This window comes from Leucopleurus acutus (assembly GCF_964270905.1).
Source record: "Leucopleurus acutus genome assembly, chromosome: 12".
Taxonomy (NCBI): domain Eukaryota; kingdom Metazoa; phylum Chordata; class Mammalia; order Artiodactyla; family Delphinidae; genus Leucopleurus; species Leucopleurus acutus.
The window spans coordinates 13400083-13421511 of NC_139154.1; the positions used below are offsets into that span (position 1 = coordinate 13400083).

General features: G+C 49.8%; 1 protein-coding gene across 1 annotated transcript; it reads right to left on the reverse strand.

Moving 5' to 3' along the window:
• Nucleotides 1-7671: 7671 nt before the first annotated feature.
• CD8B (CD8 subunit beta) lies at nt 7672-20781 on the reverse strand (the record flags this gene model as incomplete). The annotated part of the gene is made up of 5 exons (XM_082852432.1): nt 20714-20781; nt 17015-17374; nt 13853-13942; nt 9266-9355; nt 7672-7712 (listed from the first exon to the last, which is right to left on the reverse strand). Exons 1-5 carry the CDS (start codon nt 20754-20756, stop codon nt 7672-7674), a joined length of 624 nt encoding a protein of 207 aa, XP_082708558.1. The 5' UTR covers nt 20757-20781.
• Nucleotides 20782-21429: the final 648 nt, after the last annotated feature.

A 21429-nucleotide genomic window follows, 5' to 3' on the forward strand; every position in this document is an offset into this window, starting at 1 on the left:
CATATATATGTGTTAGCATATGGTATTTGTTTTTCTCTTTCTGACTTATACCCTGAGCAAACCATAACTCAAAAAGAGTCATGTACCAATATGTTCATTGCAGCTCTATTTACAATAGCCAGGACATGGAAGCCACCTACGTGTCCATCAACAGATGAACGGATAAAGAAGATGTGGCACATATATACAATGGAATATTACTCAGCCATAAAAAGAAATGAAATTGAGTCATTTGTAGTGAGGTGGATGGACCTAGAGTCTGTCATACAGAGTGAAGGAAGTCGCTTGTTTGTTTATTCATGTAGACTCTGGCCTCAGGGCTTGGGAATGCTGACCACTTGTGCAGGTGGCAGGATGGGGCCAGAGGGCTCCCACAGGTCTTGGTCCTCTCACTCCAGGAAATGAGGGAATGGCTAGAAAGAAGGGAACTGCAGCCTAGAAGCCTCTTTGGTGGCAGATGTGAGTCTGGAGGGCTGTGCTCTGTCGCCCTGTCCACCTTCATCCCAGCACAGGGTGGGCTGGGCACACAGATGTTGCCCAAGTTAATATATTTGAAGTGGCAGCAAACAGCCTAAGGAAGAGGGTCACTAACTGCAGGGAGAGGGACAGGTAATTAGTTCACAGAAATGAGGGGCAGGATGGGAGATGGCCTGCCATCAATAATATATGAACCTAGAGACTGTCATACAGAGTGAAGTAAGTCAGAAAGAGAAAAACGAATAGCGTATATGAACGCATATATGTGGAATCTAGAAAAATGGTAAAGATGAACTTATTTGCAAAGCAGAAATAGAGACGCAGATGTAGAGAATAAACATATGGATACCAAGGGGTAAGGGGGGTGGTGGCATGAACTGGGAGATTGGGATTGATTTATATACACTATTGATACGATGTATAAAGTAGCCAACTAATCAGAACCTACTGTAGAGCACAGGGAACCCTACTCAGTGCTCTGTGGTGATCTAAATGGGAAGGAAATCCAAAAAAGAGGGAATATATGTATACGTATAGCTGATTCACTTTGCTGTACAGCAGAAACTAACACAACATTGTAAAGCAACTCTACTCCAATAAAAATTAATTAAAAAATAATATATGAACAGAGAGGTAGGCAGTTTCCATTCAAACTTAGAAGCAGAAGTTAAGCTCTAACGATGAGGACGCGCATGTAAAATGCCGTCAATTAATGGAAAAAAACACGACCCCGGAGAACCAATGATACTGTGCAGGAACAGGCGTGCCTTTTTCAGCACTTCTGCTTTCGGCTTGATAAGAATCACACGTGTCTGGCTTCCCTGATGGCGCAGTGGCTGAGAGTCCGCCTGCCAATGCAGGGGACGCGGGTTCGTGCCCTGGTCCGGGAAGATCCCACATGCCGCGGAGCGGCTGGGTCCGTGAGCCATGGCCGCTGAGCCTGCGCATCCGGAGCCTGTGCTCCGCAACGGGAGAGGCCACAACAGTGAGAGGCTCGCGTACCGCAAAAGAAAAAAAAAAAGAAAAAAGAATCACACGTGTCTCGCATATTTCTGTGACTCTCAAACTGATCCAGTGCTGGGGACTACGGTTCCCTTCTGTTGGAGTTGATGCACTGAGCTTCGTAGCAGGAGGACACCAGGAGCCAGTGACTCACAGCCACTGAGGAGTGTCAGTGACGCATCTGAGGAGGTTTCCCAAGAAGTGACAGAGAAAATCTCTTTTGTCCTCCACGCCTGGAAAGGCCTCTGAAGACAGGGCTCTTTCTCTCTTTCCCTTTGACTGGGTGGTAGATTCGATCAGCTTTGTAGCCCACACGGGGCCGGGGATGACTTTCTGAAAACAAGTTGCTCACTCCCCACAGGTAGAGAGTGAGCGGCTGGGGTGAGGGGGTGGGACTGAGTAAGGATGAAAAGGAGGGGGATGTGGGAGCCCCCTTCTTCCTTTGAACTTGGCCCCGCTGGGGCTGGGCGGGCGCCACACCTGCAAGCTGGGGCCCAGAACCCTCCACCCTTGCTTCCCACTAAGAGGAAGGGAGGGGAGGAAACAAGCACTGCCCCAGACCCTCCTATCTGTGGTCATTCAAGGCCAACAGCAAGACCAAGGAGGAGATACTGCTGGAGCCCCCATTTCAAAGGAAAGAACAGGCTCACAGAAGTCAAGTAGCTCCCCCAATGTCGTACAGCTGGTAGAGTTAGGTCCTGTTGTCCAGCCGTATCAGCGTGCATCACAGTGATTTCTGTTGTACAGATTTTTAAAAATCATGATTTATGAACAAATCCCTCACTGATGGATATTTAAGCTGATTCCAATTTTTTAAGATTACAATCACCAGAGCCTCTTTTAGAAGAAGTTGTTTCTTTTTTCCAAACCTCCGTTTTTTTCCCCAGTTATAAAAATAATAGATGATTATTGTAAAAATTCACGGACCACGGAAATGTACCATGCAGAAATGGAAATTCCCCAGAGGAAATGCCATCAACAGTTTGGAGCATATCCTTCCAGACCTTTTTCTATTCCTATAGGAACAAATATGTCCAGAGGTCTTGATTAGAGAAAAAAAATCAAGCAATAAGATTCAATATTCTATGTTATATATCGTATATTATATTTTATAAGATTTCAATTTTCTGTTTAAAAAGTACTGCAGGAAAAATCTGGAAGAACAAGAAACTTTCAAACACCAATTTTACACATTTCTGAAATGTTCTGTACTTGGATTTTTAAAATATCTCTTTATAGAAGTATAATGTATATCTATTTCCATAGCTATATATGAAAGTTGACATCTCATGACTGTACAGCTCTATTGACTTTTCACAAATTGAACAGACCCCTATGACCAGCTCCCACATGGAGAAACAGAACATGCCCACCCCAAACCTCCTACTCCCTTCTCATGACCGTCCCTGCACCAAGGGTACCCATATCCTGACTTCTAGCTTATATATATTTGCCTGTTTTTATCTGTGCTTGAATTTTAACAGTGACAACGTATTACATTTAAAATGAGAATAATCAATACAGATGTTATAATAGATGCAGATGTAGCGGTCATTATTTGATGCCAGTGTATAGGCTTCTAGCTCATTCCTTCACAGCTGCATGGAGTCTCTTGCGTCACAATTGATCTAACTGGCTCCTTTTGCAGGACATTTGGATTGGTTCCAATTTTTGGCTAATAGGCAACACTGCAAGGAACAAGTTGAGGCATATTTCTTTGCGCACATCACTTTGAGATGTGTTTCTTTAAGATACGTGCCGAAGAGTGAAATTGCTAGTCAAAAGATAGCTAAATGAAGAAAAAAAGTTTTGATATTTTGCCATAATGGCCCTCCAGAAAGTAGCAAATGCTCAGTTCCTTCTTCAAAACAAAAGTCAGGTGCTGAGTGCAGACCTCCTCACCGCAGCTCCTGCCGCTGGCAGCCAAACCAGTGCCAGCTCCCCGGGCAGACGGAGCCCAGGCTGCCCCAGCAGGTGCCTGTTGCACAGAAAACAGAAAGGCACCCCCCCCCATCCTGAACCCCAAACCCCACCCCATGCAAACGCACAAACAACTAAACACAATCACAAAGACAGTAGCGGGGAGATGCAGCGAAATAGCAGAGCCCGTAGTGGGCTGGGGGGCCTTGAGATCTGTTCTTACTTCCTCTGCGGACAGGGTGTGAGCCTTCAGGGAGGGTAGGCTGCATGTCTGGGCCTTAGTCTATTATTAAACAGGGCGTCTCGGAGCAAAGTGAACCCCGGAAGAGTCTGGTCAGTCTTGGGAGGCAGCCCGTTCTGTTGTCCTTACAGCTGATGGGCAGTAAGAGTCAGTTTCTCTTGAGCACCTCCTGCATCTACGCCTTTCTAACTCCCACCCACCACTGCTATAGTCCTGCTGCGCCCCTGACTCCACAGAGAGCCTCTCAGATGCTGGGAGACGGTCTCATTGGCCCTTCGTCACATTCTGCGGCTGCCAGAGGCCTCTGAAGACGGCCTGGTTTGCCATTGCCCTTCTTAAGTCCCACCTCCCAGCCCTGGGCTTGCCAGGAAAAGCAGGTGGGACTCTCTCCTCCTTTGACCTGGGCCATGTGCTTCTGTTAATGCAGTCAAAGTCTGGATTCTTCTTTGGCTCAATAGCTCTTAAGTTGCTCAAGCCCAGGCTGGGGAACTAAGACAAGATCCAGGGGCTTTTACAACTCCTTCATCCCAGCTCAGCATTTTCTCCTTGCATCTTTCTTTGACTATTGAAGCTGAGAGACAGTAAAATATTAATGGACATGTGACAGAGACCCTGATGTGTCTCACCTTCTCTTTGGTGCAAGGTCGCCGGCCTCGTGGCCAGGAGTCCCTGGGGCCCCATGCTCGGTAGGAGTGAACAGGTGCTAGTGAAGGCAACTTGGGGGTGGGCTGGAGGGGGGGTGGCCCCTGGGGCACCTGCTACCTGGCTCTGGGTGCCGGGTGCTTCCAACCTGTCCAGGCTTTCTCTCTGCACCTACACAGTGGAGTACAGCATGTTTGGGGGCAAATGGAGAGCTTGACGCAAAATGAAGACATAGTCATTTTAACCTTCTCATCTCTTTTTAACTGAGCACCGACATCTTTGCCACGTAGATGCGCTTTTGTGTGTTTACATCACAGGAGCCATGTGCATCACTGACTCAAGATTTTATTTTTACAACCAAGATATTATCATAACAAGAACAGAGAGTAAGAGAAGAACATACAAGCCATGGGAGGGCAGAGGTGAAAGCTGAATGACTTCCTGGTGGGAGATCAAGTGGCCTCACGTCCCCCAGTCCACAAGTTCCAAGCCCCAAAGGAGGTCCTCAGAACCTGAAGTGAGTGTGGGAGCCAGGTCAGTCCCTCTTGGGAGCCTCATTTCCAGTCCGGGTCTGCTCTCTGGAGCCTTCTGTGAGGAGGGTCAGCCCCAGCCTGGGAAGACCAAAGGGACCCATCCCAGCGCATCCCACGAGAGACTCGGGTCTCAATGTCACTGCCTTACCTGGACAAAGCAAGGCGGTGGCTGGATGGCCAACACTGAAATTCCCAGCCCAGCCCAGGATGAGCACAGGAGCCGGAGGTGGGGCGCTGGTGCCATTTTTGTGCTCAATCCTCCTTGCAAGTTGCCTTGCAAGTTGCAGGAAGTGCCCTGGGGTTCTGAAGCCTTCTCTCTAAGATCCCAATGACTGTGTAACAAGTTGCTCCCATGCACGAGGCCCACAGAAAGAACTTGCAGTAGTTAAAAGCAGGCAGCTTCAGCAGGTCAGTGACACTTCCATGGTTGAGTGTGTCCTTTCTCTCTCATTTTTCCAGATCTCGCTCATCACCGACCAATGTATTTTTGTAGCAGGACACCAAAAACGTATCCTCTGCTCACTTATAAGACCTGAAAACAACAGCAAGCTGTGAAACCACTTATCAGGCAAATGCTATTGTATTTCCTGTAAGAGAGATAAATGGCGTGTCAGGATGCAAGGCTCCACTCCAAGTAAGTAGCCTAGGGCCAAGAGTTTTGTGTTGGTATGTTTTTAGGGCCCAACTCAGTCATTAAGAAAAATTGAAATGCTCAAAAAACGCAGCCCTAAGAACTCTAGCTTTGAATAGTGTTACTTCCTGCGGTACCTTCTAAGGTAAGGGATTCACCCATGCACACTAGGGGACCAGAGGCACGTGGCCTGCCGCTAGATGATTTTCTAAGGCCAGTTAGAGGCTGGGGAATGTCTGCCCCAAATTGCAACCTGAATTAGTAACAGCTGATCTTTGAGGCCCAGGGACTATTTCATCCACACCTGGATCATGATAGCAAAACCAGAGGTGGTTTTCAGACTTCTTTTTAGCCACAAACGCTTTTGTTCAACGACATCTTACAGGTAAGTGTAATTACAGGCAACGGATGAAAGCAGAGCTGTTCGGAATGAAAAGGGTGAGGGGGGCTAGGGTCCCACCCGGGGCCACCCCCAGCCCCTTCCTCGCCTGAGCTGATCCTCGGAACCCCTGGGGTTTGCCATAGCATGAGGTCCTGCAGCCGACTCCTCCCAAACTGGCATCAAATCACTGGGAAACAAGTTAAAACGAAGGGGTGAGGGGGAGGCACAACACAGGCAGTTCCTTGAGGGGGAGTCGTTCTCCACAACAGGTCACCACAAGGAAGATTCTGAACAGAACATTCTGGAGGTCTAGAGTTCGACAAATACACTTAAGTTACTGTCTCTTAAGTACGGGGTAGTTTCTAAATCCAGCACGTAAAGTGAAAATTGCACACCATCAAAATTACCATCGAAAATTGCCCACGAAATGCAGCAGGCATGTTTAAGCAACTATACAACACAATGTATACAAATATATACATGCACAACGTGTGTAATTGTGTAGAGCAGACAGTCGAGTGAGCATATATGAAAATGTATCATTTCAGAGTATTTAAAAATACATTTTATGTTGTACACCTGAAACTAATATAATATGGTCTGTCTCTTATAATTCCACAAGGAAACATGTTGTTTCTCGGTTGTTGGGCTCGTAAAGTCGCCTTTTGTAAGTACCATGAGCTGCTGCCTTGACTCCAAGCGTCCAGGGGCTGTGCACTTAGACGGTGCCTCTTCAGTAAGTCCTTACAATAGCCATGTGGTTGGTACTGTTATCCCATTTTACAGATGAGGAATCAGGGGCTCAGAGAGGTGAAGTGACTTGCCTACAGTCCCAAGGCTGCTGAGTAGCAGACAGGACTCAAACCCAGATCTGCCTCACAACGAAGCTACTCTTCAATCTAGGAGCGGGGCCTTTCTTTCTTTTTTTCAAACGCTCTACATAGAGGGGGAGTGTAATGAATGAGATAGGTAGGTGCGAAACAAGCTCTATTTTGAGGCAGAAAAGGCAGTCCAAGGACACTGCCCGTGGCCAAACAGGGGTCCAGAGCCCTTGAGTCTGGGAGCCTCAGGCAGCCTTGGCCTCTGCCTTGGCTTCTGCTGGAGCTTACTCAGCTCAGTGGGCATAAGCAGCGAGCCTTGTAGCCCCCGTGTCTATGTGACTCAGCCGGCGGGTTTGCCAACTCCTGGGACCCAGGTGGGGTCAAGTCCAACACACACCACCAGGAGGGAAGGAATTCCACTGGTGGAGATGCTGGCCTTGGGGTGAACCGACTTGTCTTTGAGTTCGAGGCTGCTCTCTACTGTTCCAAATGCTTTAAGCAAGTTTTCATCTGTAAAAATAACCCTCCCGTGTCATGCAGGACCAAGTTGAGTGAAATAACGGGTGGCAAAGAGTTTGGGACATCCTACTCGTTCTACCCATGCAGTAGTTGATTGTTTAGTCAGTATCTTGTAATAACGTAAAACAGAAAAGAATCTGAAAAAGAATATATATAACTAAATTACTTTGCTGTACACCTGATGCTAACACAACATTGTAAATCGACTATACTTCAATAAAAATTAAAAAAAAAAAGAGTTCACTATTATTCTCAGGAGAGCTAAGAGCTAAATCTTACCATACTTGACATATACTTAGACGACTAATCGGTATTCTGTTTGCTTAGGTTCTCTCTTTGCCTGAACTCCACGAGCCCATCTATTTACACAGTGTGTGATCTTTTTGAAGGTGGTGTGTGTCTGGGGCTCTCGCAGTTGGAGGCTATGGGCAGCAGCAGGGGCTGAGGAAGCCGGGGCCACACCCAGGGTTGCGGCCCGGGCAATTTTCCAAGGCCCCAACCACTTACTGTTTCAGGAGGCGAAGCCGAGCTCTCCTCTGCAGGCCTGGAAGGAGAAAACAAGACCGCTGGTTGGCATGAGCTGTGAGCCACTGACACCGAGCCCCAGAGAGGGAGGAGGGCGATGAGAGGGGCAGCTGACACCTCGGACCACTTCCTTGGTGCCAGGCTCTGCTCCACACACCTCATGGGTTTTAACTCCCTTACTGTTTACGGCAAACCTAAGAGTTGGTACTCTTACTATCTCCGTTTTGCATATGGGGAAGCTGACATAGAGAGTGAGTGTGTTACTGAATGACTTGCCCAAAGTCATGTAGCTAGTAAGTGGCAGTCTGTGTGCCCTTAAATGCGCCACCTTGCCCTTCACAGCAGGTCAGGAAGCAGAGGTTGTACAGACAGGTGGTCTTAAATCAGAGCATGTGTATTCTGGGGAAGTGCAAGGTTTCCCCCTGGGAGGAAGGAAGGAAAGATGAGCATGTCTAGTTACATGTTTATCTCATCCTTTTTATTTTTGAAGCACATTTAATAACATGCATAGACTATTAAATAAACACAGTTAGCATAAATATTAATCATTTAAGAATATAAATATAGTTATAATTATATATTAAATATATACATACATAATATATTAAATAAATAAATACAGCTAATTGAAGTTAGGGTTTATAACTAGAAGATTTTTTTACGGATGAGGTCCTTGATCAAAAAAGTCTGCAGACCACTGAACTCTAACGGTTCTTGGAATGGAATAAATGGATCCCTTTTTTGGGGGCGGCAATTGTATGCAAAAATAGGCACATGGTGCATTTCTCTGCTGAGAGGGTCCATATTGCCATCATACGTTCAAAGGGGTCTGTGACCTATGAAAGAGCCACTGATCTAGTCCACGTCCTTGTGGGCCACCCCGTCCCATTTTACAGAAGCCCAGAGAGGGTAAGTGACTTGCACAAGGTGGCACAGGTGAGCAGAAGAGTCAGGGCTAGAGTCTGGGGCTCTGGGCTCTTGGCCAGCTGTGTGGGCCTCCCCTGAAGCTCCCAGGGGGGCCCGTAGAAGGAGGTGATCCCACCTCTGAAGTGACGGGGTGCAGCAGCCATCTCTGAGTTTCCCCACAGCCTCACAGAAGGGAGGATTTCTAGCTTCTGGGAACATAACCCAAACCCTACCACAATCTCTGTGCACCTGCTTCCATCCCAACTGCTCACGGGTGTTCCTGATTACTGAGCACATACCCCGAGCCGGGCACTTGGGCGGGACTTTACAAAAGCAGCCCTGGGAAGTAGGTAACATGGTTACCCGGGGTGAGGCAGCTGAGGCTCAAGGAGGCCAGGGCATATGCCCAAGGTCACTAGATCAGGAATCAGCAGAGTCGGATTCAAATCCAAGTTTGCCTGACTCCAGAGACAGGGTGTTCTCTGATCCCTGAAGCTTGGCCTCAGGCCAAGAATCACTTCTTGGAACTATCATGGGTTCAGGGTTGGAGGGGCAAACTTCCAACAGGCTGCCATGTGCCCTGCTTCCCTAGAGAAGGAAGGACCCTCAGGGACACCTCCAACAGCAAAAGGGGTCGCCATGACGGCCCAGGAGGGCACAACTTACAGTGTAGGTGAATGGCCACGCCCAAGAACACCAGCAGAACAAGGACGACAGCCACCAGTGGGCCGACAATGAGGGGGGCACAGGATGGGCCTGGAAAACACACACGTATTAAATATTTGAGATGTGCAGATGAACACAGAGAGGGAAGAATCAACCGGAAGCCCCACCTCCCAGAGAATACCGCTGTTTACGTAGTTCCTTCCAGTCTTTTTTCTGGGCTCTTTAAACACATTGAGATCATTTCATATATAAAATTTCATGTCCCACGTGCAAATTTTAAAAATTAATAAACTCAGGAGCTATTTATGTTCAAATGAGATAGACAATTTGCATGCCTGGTAATGGGATTTTTCTTATTTATTTTTAAAACTTTTAATTTCAGAAGAAATACCTGAATATATTTTCACTGTAAAAGATTTAAGTATATGGTTAGAATGCCCCTTGGCAACGCAGCTCCTTCACAGAAGTAACTGTCATTGTTAATTTGCATGTACACATACATAATTTACATAGATACATCCCATAGAGCTTTTAAAAATACAGAGGCTTATATAGTACAAATTGTTCTGCAACCAGGTTTTTTTTTTTCCTTCACTTAAACATGCTAGCACATTCTTTTTTTTTTTTTAACAGACATTTTGTTTGTTTCCTGTGTTTTGCAAATACCTCTGCAGAAAACATCCAGGTACATTTCTTTCCTTATGCAGGAGCCTGCTGGAGGCAGATACTGTAAACGAGAACTACTAACCATAGACTATATCCATCTTCAATTATAACAGATACTGTGAAATGCCTTCCAAAAAGGCTGCAGTGAATTCCATTCCTAATCACCCGTTGTGCACCCTGCCGACCCTTGGCATTATCAAAGTTTTTAGTTTTTGCCAGTCCAGTGGGTGAAAAATGATATTTCACTTCAATTCACCACTTGTCCATTTCAGCCTATTTTCATAGATTGGCCACGTATGATTTTTCTTCTATCAGTTGCCTATTTGTTCCTTTGCCCATTTCGTATGCTATGTAAACAGCAGAGTTTATATCATCGATGCCCCAAATCCTTCTCTGGCACCCTTTGTGTCCCTGTGGCTGGTCCCTATGAGTAGCTGAGGGAGCAGAATGAGGACCCATGGGTGAAAAGGGAAAGGCTGCAGATTTGGGCTCAAGGTTAAAAAAATTAGAAAGAGTTTTTGATGTCAGGGAAAGGGGAGAAGGTTTACTGAAGACCTGTTATGTGCCAAGTATAGTACTAACTACAAACGTCCATCTTGTGAGGAAGGAAGGTATTACTGTCATTTTCATCTCTCATTTTACAGTTCAGAAAAAACCAAGATTCAAAGAAGTTCAATTACATGCCCTAGGTCACCTGGATACTAAAAGGCAGGGCCAGGATTTGGACCCAGATGCCCCGAGTTCTACAGCCCCTGCCAGTCCCATCGTGACAGCTTAAGGGCAGGAGAGGTGGCAGAAGGGATGCAGTGGGCTGCTCCGTGGGAGGGAGCCTGCCATCACCAAGGCTGCATGGTGCCACGTGGAGAAGAAGGTTGGGTGAGAGGCCCTTGGAAGTCCTTCCCACCTCTGATGCGTGAGGGTTTCTGTCTGCCTCCCTCTCATCTCCCCCATGGTTCTCCCGACCTGGGGGAACCTCAGAAACATGGTGTGAAGTGAAAGAAACCAGGCATGAAAGACCACATATTCTATGACTCCATTTGTATGAAATGTTCAGAAGAGGCAAATCTATAGCAACAGAATGTAGATTAGCGGTTGCCAGGGGCTGGGGTGGGAACAGAGATTAGCTATAAACAGGCACAAGGGATCTGACAGTTTGATGGAAATGTTCTAAAACTAGATTGTGGTGATGGTTGTATAACTCGGTAAATTTACTAAAAATCATTGAGACATGCACTTGAAATGGGTGAATTTTATGACATGCAAATTATGCCTGGATAATGTTTTAAGTAAGGGAGGTGGACACAGGCTGCAGGGATCGGGGAGAAGGGTCAGGGGAGGGCTCCTGAGCTACGACCTGAACTAGAGGCCGAGAGACAGCTACCCGTCCTCGGGTCCTCGGTGAAACGCGATCACCTACCAGGAAAACTGCCGCTTCTAGTAAAGGTGGCGAAAATCCTGCTTGGGCAGGGAGCCAGTGGCCAGAGACACACCAGCGACACTCAGCCCCACCTTCTTTGCCTCGCTCGAGTCTTGGGGTCTCCTGAGATCTGTATCTCACCACACTGTTCCTGTGACAGCAGTTCAGAAATTGTCCCCCAGCACCTCCCCAGCTTGTCTCAAGGGGAGCAGGCCCCTCCCCATGGCGGCCTGTGGGTTTCTTTCATGATAACAAGCTTTGAGCTCTGTCTAGGTGCCCCGCCAAGCTGAGCGCCTTGTGTATAGTATCGCATTTTATCCTGCCTTGCCTGCAGCCAGGTGAGCATTCCCACTTGCCAGGTGAAAGAAACTGAGGTTCAGAGAGGCTGAATCACTTGCCCAAGGTCGCACAGTATAAGCAGCGGTAGACAGGGATGCAGACCTAGGCCTGGCTAACTTACCACTAGGCTACACCTCCCCATGGTCCTCACCCCCGATACAACCTCCACCTACTCCCCTTGACGCCCCTCCCCCCAACCTGGCCACCTTCACACACATCCTGGTTATTCTTAATAACCTACTAATGTTGGAATTGCATCTTACCCTGGGATTTTACTGAGGGTTGGTACCAGAAATGATGCAAAAAATCTGAAGACCATTTTTCCATCATTTATAAAGTGCTACTGAATTCGCTGTCACTCAGCGGTCCTTACATAAGAATGAACAGAGCAGATTTTTTTCTAGCATTTAGCGCCAGGATGAAGGCTTTGATGCCCGGTTGTTTCTTTATATCACTGTGGTGGGAGGAGGGGTGTTAGTGATGCCGCGTGGCTTGGGGTCTGCTCTTTGCTTCGCTGGGTTTTTTGGTTCTTCCAGAGCCAGGGCACAGACCCAGGTTTTACATCCTCATCTTAGTGCCTCTACTGTCTTGGCCTTTTGTGTCCTTTTTTTGGTTATGCCCTGCCTGAAATCCTTTAGGCAAAGTTGGGGGGCATACTTTATAAAATGAGCTCGTTCTGTCTCCGCCTTTATGTTCCCTAAGGCTCTGTCCTTCTGTACATGGGTTCTGATTTGCTTTTGACTGTGAACTCATGTGGCAGCTTCCCTCTCCCATGCCCTGGATCCTGCTAGATGCCTCCCCCCAGACTCTTTCTGATACTTTATATAAATATTTAAGACAAAGCAACACCGGTAGCATGAGGCGGCCCTGGTGTGGCTGCTTGTGGTTTGTCCTATGGGTGGGAGCAGGTGACACTTTCTTTTCGTCACCAGTAACTCTTGGGGGACAGAGGTCAGTGTTTTTCCAGAAACGCATTTGGCTGATGGGTTCGAGGCAAGTGTGTGTGTGCGTGTGCGTGTGCGTGTACTCAGCTACGGCGTCTGGTGCTTGTAGCACAGAGCAGTGAGCTGGTTTACTCACTAGTAAACATATATAAAGCACACACTGTGTGCTAGGTCCTCTATTAGGCATCAAAACTGGGGAAGGTTAAAGTACTGGTCGTTTGTCTTTTTTTATTACTTTTTATCGGAGTCTAGTTGATTTACAATGTTGTGTTAGTTTCTGCTGTACAGTAAAGTGTATCAGTTAAAATAGGCACATCTCTACTCTTTTTTAGATTCTTTTCCCATATAGGTCATTACAGAGTATTGAGAAGAGTTCCCTATGTTATACAGTAGGGCCTTATTAGTTATCTATTTTACATACAGTAGTGTGTATATGTCAGTCCCAAAGTGTTGGTCCTTTGGGTTGAGTTTTTTGTTTGTTAACAGCTCTATTAAGATATAATTTATATATTGTAAAGTTCACCTGTTTAAAGTGTATAATCTAATGGTTTTTGTTATAGTCACAGAGTTGTGCATCTATCACCACAACCTAATTTCGAACATTTTAATCCCCGTCAAAAGAAATCCTGCGCCCGTTAGCTGTCTTCCCCCCATTCCTTCCCCAAACCCCCAGCCTTAGGCAACCACTAGTCTATTTTCTGTCTTCAAGGAATGTCATATTCTAGACATTTCATATCAAGGGGGTCATATAATATATGGTCTTTTGTGACTGGCTTCTCCCGCTGTAAAATATTTTCAAGATTCATCCATGTGGTAGCATATCATTACTTCACTCCTGATTACAGCTAGATAACATTCCATTGTATAGGGAGTCCATATTTTGTCAATCCATTCATCAGCTGGTAGACATTCGAGTGGTTTCTACTTTTTAATCCTGCTAGGAACATTTGTATGCAAGTTTTGGGTGGATGTATCCTTCACTGAGTTTTGTCCTGTGATGATTTGGGAGTGTGTCTCCCACTAGAGTGTGAGCTGCTGGACGATAGCACTGCTGTCACACTCAGCTCCCTTTCAGACCCCAGCTCAGGGCTAGAGAAACAGGCTGGAGTCCACACTTGGGAAGGGCTTACGGAAGGAAGGAAGGAATGACGGCGGGGAGGGACGGAGGGAGGGAGAGTGTCTGCTGCCCTTCTGAGAATCCAGGGGTGTGGGAGAACTCACCCTTCCGGGTCACTAGGTTTGGGCACCGTAACACTTTCTTCTTGGGAGTGGTCTTCTTGGTGGGCTGCGGAGTGGTGGGAAGGACATCAACTACAAAAGCAAGACACATGTTTTGGCCAGGTAAACAGCAGGTGGATTCAGAGATAAAACTTACTACTGCACATCTCATATCCAGGGACTAAAGTCTTTCTCAGTGTTCCCTAGGCTGCTATAGGGCTTGAAGGTCACAGATCACTGGAATTTTTGATCTGCTTCCCAGACTCTCAGATGAACCTGAAGGCCTAGGGATGGGGGTCTGTTTGGTGTCCTGGAGAGAGGGGCTCTGGAACCACCCAGATGTGAAAAGAGCCCCAGAACCCCTGATTAACCACTGCGTGACTGGGGGCAAGTCCTATCACTTTTCTGTGCCTCAGTTTCCCCCATGTTAATCCAGTGTCACGTGCTGAAGTGTTGGGACAGGGCAGAGAGACAAGCCCACAGGGCAAAGGGAGGCACCTGGGGCTCGGAGATGCTAAGGGAGGGGGGACACCGGGCGCCGCTGAATCCAACCCCTGCCTCTGAGGGTTGGGGAAAGACATTTCACTGAAATGATTTTCTGCAAAATGGTAGGAGAGGGAATCAGGTGACATCATGAACTTGAACTCTAGAGTCAAGGGCAAAGGGAGGGGCAGCCAATGTTTGGTCGTTTGGGCCCGGTAGCTTCCATATAAAATGTGGACACTTCAGACGCTCACTGCCCTGAGCCATGATCAGTAGAGAAAACGTGCCCCACTCTGCCTGCTCCACGAGGTTTCCAGAAGAGCCAACTAACCAGAATTAACCCTTCCCAAGCTCCCACCTTGGGCTACTGCCCATGCCAAGAGCATCAGCTGAAGCTTACTGAACCCAACAACTCTGGGGACTGGCACTGTTTTCCCCATCTGATCTCCGAAGAAACCTAGGCTCAAAAGATTGAAATAAATCACTTGCTCAGAGTTCAACAGCCACGAAACGCCAGGGCCGGCATCTGAGCCAAAAGATGCGCGTCTTAGGCTCTCACCCCGCGCACCGCCTCAAGAGCAAATGTGTTTCGACAAAAAGTTAAGCACATCAGATCATCAGAGTGCTGAGGGAACCTCCTGGAAAAGGGGAAAACAGCCCCAGTCTCTTGCTCTGAAAGCCTGGGAGGAGCTCGGCCCTCTGCTGCGGTGTTTTGACCTTCCATTACCCCCTTTAGTCCTCACTGCCTTGGCAGTATTCATTCCCCTACCTCCTACCCGTGGAGGCACAGAGGCTCCCAGTGCGGCAGCGGTGAGCCTGCGAGGGGGCAGCTCTGCAGCGCTTCGTGCCCTGCCTGGGCACAGTGGCCTGGGGACGGATGGGGGGCTTTGTGGGGGAGACTTGTTCTACTTCAATGTCTTCTTGCCCAGAGGCAGGTCCCCTTGATTCTTCCTGATACCACTCCGCCACCCCCAGTTGTCCCTACTTCTCTCCTCTTGGAAAGGGGCAGGAGTTTTGAGCCCAGGTTGTCTTGAGGGGCCTGGAAAAGGCCCATCTTCCCCCAAATACTTTCTCTACCATCCAGGCTTCCTCCTTTAAAATGTACTGACCTTCTGGCAGGAGGGCAGGCTCTGACTCTGAATACCTGTACCCTGCGGAGATGATACGGTTGCCAGCACGTGTTGTGGGGAGGGACTGCCATTCCCGGGGAACCAGGCAGTGAGAGGGGTTTGGGAAGATCAAAGCCAGGAGTGAGCGGGTGGTGGTACACGTGGCGGGAATCTTCTGAAAACCAGTTTTGCTTATTTCACCATCCACCTTTCCTGGACCCTGAAATCTCATGAGTGGGCAGTGTGGGGCTTATAGAGACAGAAACAATAAATCAAACCAAAACCCCAAACTCACAAAAGCCCAATTTTCAATGCAAGAATCAGTTGACACCCACCCCTCCAGGGATGCCTCGGCTTCCTGTCGGGAGGGCTCTCCCTACCTTCCCTACCTCCTGATTTAAGACCCGAGGTTGGTGACATGTGACGAGGGCATCCCTCTGGTTTGTGTCTTCCTGATCACGTCGCTATGCCTGCACCTCCCACGCTGAGTGGTCTAATTCCTGGGGGTCCCCTTGTCACTCTCAATGCCCCCAGCCTGAAAAGATCCCAGGGGAGTGGGAAGCAAGACCGTGGGAGGCCCACTGGGCGTTGGCCTTGGGCTAACCTGGGGAGGGCGCTTTGAGGATTCCTTCACACCCTTGATAGTTTAACCCTCACCATCCAATACGGCAGCCACCTGCCACGTGCGCTACAGAGCACTTGAAACGCGGCCGTCTGACCCGAGATGTGCTGTACCCATAAATATAGAGCACTTAGTATGAAAAACGAAGGTAAAATATGTCAGTAATAATTTGTATACTGATTACACATTGAAATAATAATATCACTGATACACTGGGTTAAATAAAATCTATTATTTAAATTAATTTTACTTGTTTCTTTTGATTTTTTTGAACCTGGCTATTAGAAAATCTTAAAACATATTTCTACTGGACATGATGACTTAACTGCTGAGGAACTGCAGTTTCTAAGGGCTGGAGGGAGTCATGGAGGCCCTTAGCAGCCCCACAATACAGATGGGAAAACTGAGGCCCAGGGAGGGGAGTGACCTGCCCACAGGCACTGGGTAAATTTGCAGCAGAATTTGCAGCTGGGTCTGGGATCCAGCCTCCTCACTCCTTGCAACTCTGGGCGTGGGTTCAAGCTCTGGGTCCCCATGCTCGTTCTTTCCCTGCGTGCACACTGGGAGGGGATTTCTGAGACCACTAGCAGGTCTGGGGACTCGGCCCAATCCAGCCACAGCCTCAGGTGAACGTAGCATGGCTGAAGGACAGTGTGCCCTGTCTCCAGAAGAAGCAGCGATGCTTTTAAGCATCCCATCTACAACGGGATCAAACAGCACCTGCCTCCCAGGGTGCTTGACAGCATTAAGTGAAATAACTACGTACGACACTTGTACCTGCTTGGCCCTGGGTTACTTTTTGTTTCAATTAGCGGTAGTGCAGTTGCTTCTGGAGGTCCTTCCCTCCTGCGGGGCGGGGCTCACTGAGAGTGGGATGTCCCAGGGCCTGGCACGCACCCGGCCCCCAGCGGGTGCTCAGTGCTCATCTACAGCACTGAGCCAGATTCTTACCCACACTCAGCTGAGTTCCCTTCCCAAAGGTCAGGTCGGGGTTCCCAACCGTCATGCAGAAGTAGACGCCGCTGTCGGAAGGCTTCACACTCTGGAGGCTGAGAGTGTACCGGGAAGAATCTCGAAGCACAGTTAGCCTCTCCTGCCCCACCTCCTCGCCGTACACAGTCCCTCTGGTGAGATCCCAGAAGGCCAGGAACTCGAAGTGACTGTTAGCGCTCGGGGCCAGGCGCTGCCTCAGCCAGTAGATGCGAGAGTTAGTGGGGGAGGTTTTGGCTTCACAGGACAGCATCACCGTCTGATTGGTCTGAGCCGTCGTGGACGCAGGGGTCTGCAGAAGTACTGAGCTGCCACGCAGAGCTGCGAGAGGCAGAAAGGGCAGAGACCATCAGCACCTTTTCTTGGCCAGGCTCGTGGGGCCTCAGAGTCACCCGTAGTCAAGTACGAGAGAAGTTATGAGACAGCCTGCCCAGTTGTAGGGCCTGGGGAAATGCTGTGTGGCCCCAGGACTCAGAGCTCGAGCACCCCATCCCCCATGCGATCGTCCACCAGGCAGGTGTTCATGATGCCAGCTGACAAAGGCGACAGGGGAGAGAGCACCGTTTGTTGATTGCATGCTTATGCCTTGCTCTTTGCATAAATGACCTCAATCATGCCACAGACTTACGCTGGGATTTTTATTCCCATTTCACAGATGAGGAACTGAGGCATGATATGACTTATTCAAAGTCCTGCTTACGGCTAGTAAGTGCCCGGGGGTCAAACTCAAGGATTCAGTCTGAAGTCAAAGCTGGTTGCCTTTCACCTTGTCCTGCTGCCGCTCTAGGTAGACCTTCAAAAGGCTCCAAGCAGCTGAAGGAGACCCAGGGCAAGCTCAGAGAGGAGCTCAGAATCACCGGCAGAGCACATGGCCGGTCTGGCCAACCTAAGAGAGGGCCAGCCACCGTTTCTGGACAGTGACAACCAGCAAGAGGAACTCACTCTCCCCTGGTAGGCACAGTTCTAGCCCATTACTCCCCAAGCCCGTAATCAATTGGTCTCTGGATCCCCATTCCCGAGTGGAAGGACAGACACCCCAGACGTGGCGCTGGGAGTTCATTTCAGTCTCAGATGGGAAGCCCCTGCAGGTAGGGGATTGTTCAGGAAAGCTAGAGCAGAACACACAGACCTGGCCTTGAACCCCGTCTGTGCCCCATGGCGTTGTGGGACCTCAGGCGAGTCGTGGAGCCTGTCTCCTCCTATAAAAGGAGGGCGGCTTACTGCAGTCCTGCCTGCTTCTGAGGCTTAGAATGTCCGAAAAGCACTGCCAAGTGGAAAGTGCTAAATGTGGGTAAACCACTGTCTGTGTGTCTCACATCTCAGGGGCTGTTACTGGTAGCAAATGAAATCGTAAGGAGAGGATTAGAATGGGTCCTTCATGGCCAAGTCCAACAAACTGAATCTGACCAGGCAAAGCTTTCATTTTAGCTGCGGGGCGGAGGAGACCGCAGACCAGGGCAGAGACCCAGGAGCATCAAGGTCCAGAGAGGACACAGACCTGGATGGGCGGAGGAGGACACAGTCTGTGTGTGTGTGTGTGTGTGTGTGTGTGTGTGTGTGTGTGTGTGTACCCAAGGCTTTCTGAGGTCGTGGCCCACATTCATAATCCTGCCTGTACTTGGAGCTCAGGCTCCCTGGCCCCAGAGTGACCTTCTCTAACACTGAAGAAATGAACACTCAGATGGCTCTGAGCTTCTGCTCGCACTGAGAATGAAAGGGTACCTGGGGCCCCTGCTGGGCCTTCTCTCTTCTCCCCAAAAGCCATACTGTCTTTTTAGCAGAGTAGAGATTCTTCATTGTGTGGGGTCATTGACCTCCTGGGGGAGATAGTAAGAATCGACAGGGAATTCCCTGGCGGTCCAGTGGGTAGGACTCCTCTCTTCCACTGCTGGGGACACAGGTTCGATCCCTGATCAGGGAAATAAGATCTTGCATGCTGCGCGGCTTGGTCACAAAAAAAAAAGAATCACTGTGCTGAATATGGTACGTGCATTATTTTGTTTAATCCTCACCAAATCTTTTGGGAGGAAACATATCATTTTACACATGAGGAAACAGAGGCTCAGGAAGGTTAACACAGCTGCTTAACCTTATAACAGAGGCTGCTTAAGGTCACACAGCCTCTTTGTGGTGGATCCGGATTCAAACTCAGGTCTGGGACCCCAGAACCTGAGCTTTGAGCCACTCCTTGAATTGAGGAAACCCGGATCCACAGCATGGGCTCATGTGCACATAGTGGGGCTGCAAATAAGATTCCAGAAGCTCTACCAAGAAAGCCCAGAGCGGACAGGGGTCGAGGGGCCCTGGGCTCTTTGTGTACGATCCTCGCCTGCGTCCTGACTGGAAGACCTCCTGGCTGAGACACACCCTGGTCTCTCTCGTGCCCACTTGCTTTGCAGCCCCTGGAGGCTGAACCCCCGGCTGTGGCTGAGTCCAGTCTGTGCTCCGGGCCCAGAGCCAGGCCTTACCACACTCGTGGTCTCATTTGATGGTCTCAGTCCCCCCGTGACTCCACTCTCAGAGGGACCTGCTGTTTCTCAAATGACCCACAGTAACACTAGTAGCTTTGAATGGCCTAGACTAGCTTCTACTTGAGATGTCGGTGAGTTCATTAGGTCAGAGCCCAGGCGGGCAGGCCTTGTCACCCTGGCAGGAGGGTCAGCTTTGGACGTCTTGAACAAGAGAGCAAATCAACCACAGGTTAGGGGGCAGTTTGGGGTGTGGAGGGGTTTCTTCTAAAAAACAGATTGACTGGGCTTCCCTGGTGGCGCAGTGGTTGAGAGTCCGCCTGCCGATGCAGGGGACACGGGTTCGTGCCCCGGTCCGGGAAGATCCCACGTGCCGCGGAGGGGCTGGGCCCGTGAGCCACGGCCGCTGAGCCTGCGCATCCGGAGCCTGTGCTCCGCAACGGGAGAGGCCACAACAGTGAGAGGCCCGTGTACGGCAAAAAAACAAAAACGAAAACAGACTGACTGGGCTTGGCCAGAGGGACAGACTCTCCGCTATATTCTAACCACAACATTCGAACTCCATCGCTGCTTGTTCGGGGAGCCACACTGCCTACGACACCCACCCCCAGGGAGTGTTCGGGAAACTGGGGACCCTGAGGGGGTACCCTGACCCACCTGCCTGAGAACTGGCAACAGCCTGGTATCTGGTGGTTTGTGCTACGGATACTTCCCCGGAAATAATAAAAATATGTCTACAGAACCCTGGGCCAAGCGCCGGTGCACCAAAGCCAGAACTAGGCCCCTGGCCCCTTCCTGGGGCACATCTCTGCCAGACCTGGACAAGGGCATTTTCCCTTCCTCTCTGGACCTCCTTTTTTCTCTTTTCTGCCTTCCCATCTCCTTCAACCCTCCCTCCTCCTTCCTCTCTCCCTCCTCTCTTCCTGTCTCCCCTTCTAGGTTCAGGCTTTGGGGCAGAGGTGGCCTCAGTCCTGAGGCTCCCGGGAGCCCTGGGGTAATGAGCTCCCTGGGAGGTTTTCCACCCCCAGGGACTGTGCCTGCCGGCCGCCTCCCGGGCGCCACCGCAGCTCCGGGCTCCGGGCTGGGCATCCCACGGGGACAGTTTTCCCAAACTCCACGGCTCAGGCTCTTCCCGGGTCCAGCGAAGCCCACCGGCTCCGGCCCCGCGCGCCCCAGGGTCTCGCCGCCTTACCTGCCAGCTGCGCGGCGACAAGAAGCCAGAGCCGCGGCTGCATCTTGGCGCGCCCAGGACACCTGGTCCTGGCGGGGCTCGGCTAAGATGGTCTGGGCTGGGACCCGGCGGGGCAGCTGGGGGAGGGCGGAGCGGGTAGCAGGGAGGGAGGGGCCCGGCGGGGGAGAGGGGCGGGAGTCTGGTGAGAGGATAGCAAGGTCTCTGCCCTCATCCTCCCCGCAGTTCAAAGGTCTTGGCTGCGTCTCCAAGCAACCGCACGTGTGTGATCGCCTCCTGCCCTGGGAGGTCAGAACAGGATCTTCACTCCATGTGACTCCAGATGAGGCAACTGAGGCTCAGAGAACTCAGGATGCTCAGGAGGGTCCCACGGGAGTGGTGGTGGCTCAGGACCCCAACTCCGGTCACTTCCTTCCTTTCTGAGTGGTTACTGACAGCAGCCTCCTGTGTACTCCAGGGCCAGCTGGACCTGAAGTCGCCAAGACCCAGGCCCTTCCCTCAAGGACACACACTTGTGCGGGTGAAGGAAAGTTAACTGACAGTGACATAGTCTGATGCTGAGGAAGGTGAGCTGGGGCGCCAGCCTGGACCGGAGGCAAAGCCAGACCTTGACCTTCAGAGTCTGGAAGAGCTGAGAAGATTAGGGTGCTCTCTCTACCCCCCCACCCACCAATGTATAATATCTGTTAAAATAACACTGAAATGGGGAGTTAGCAGAA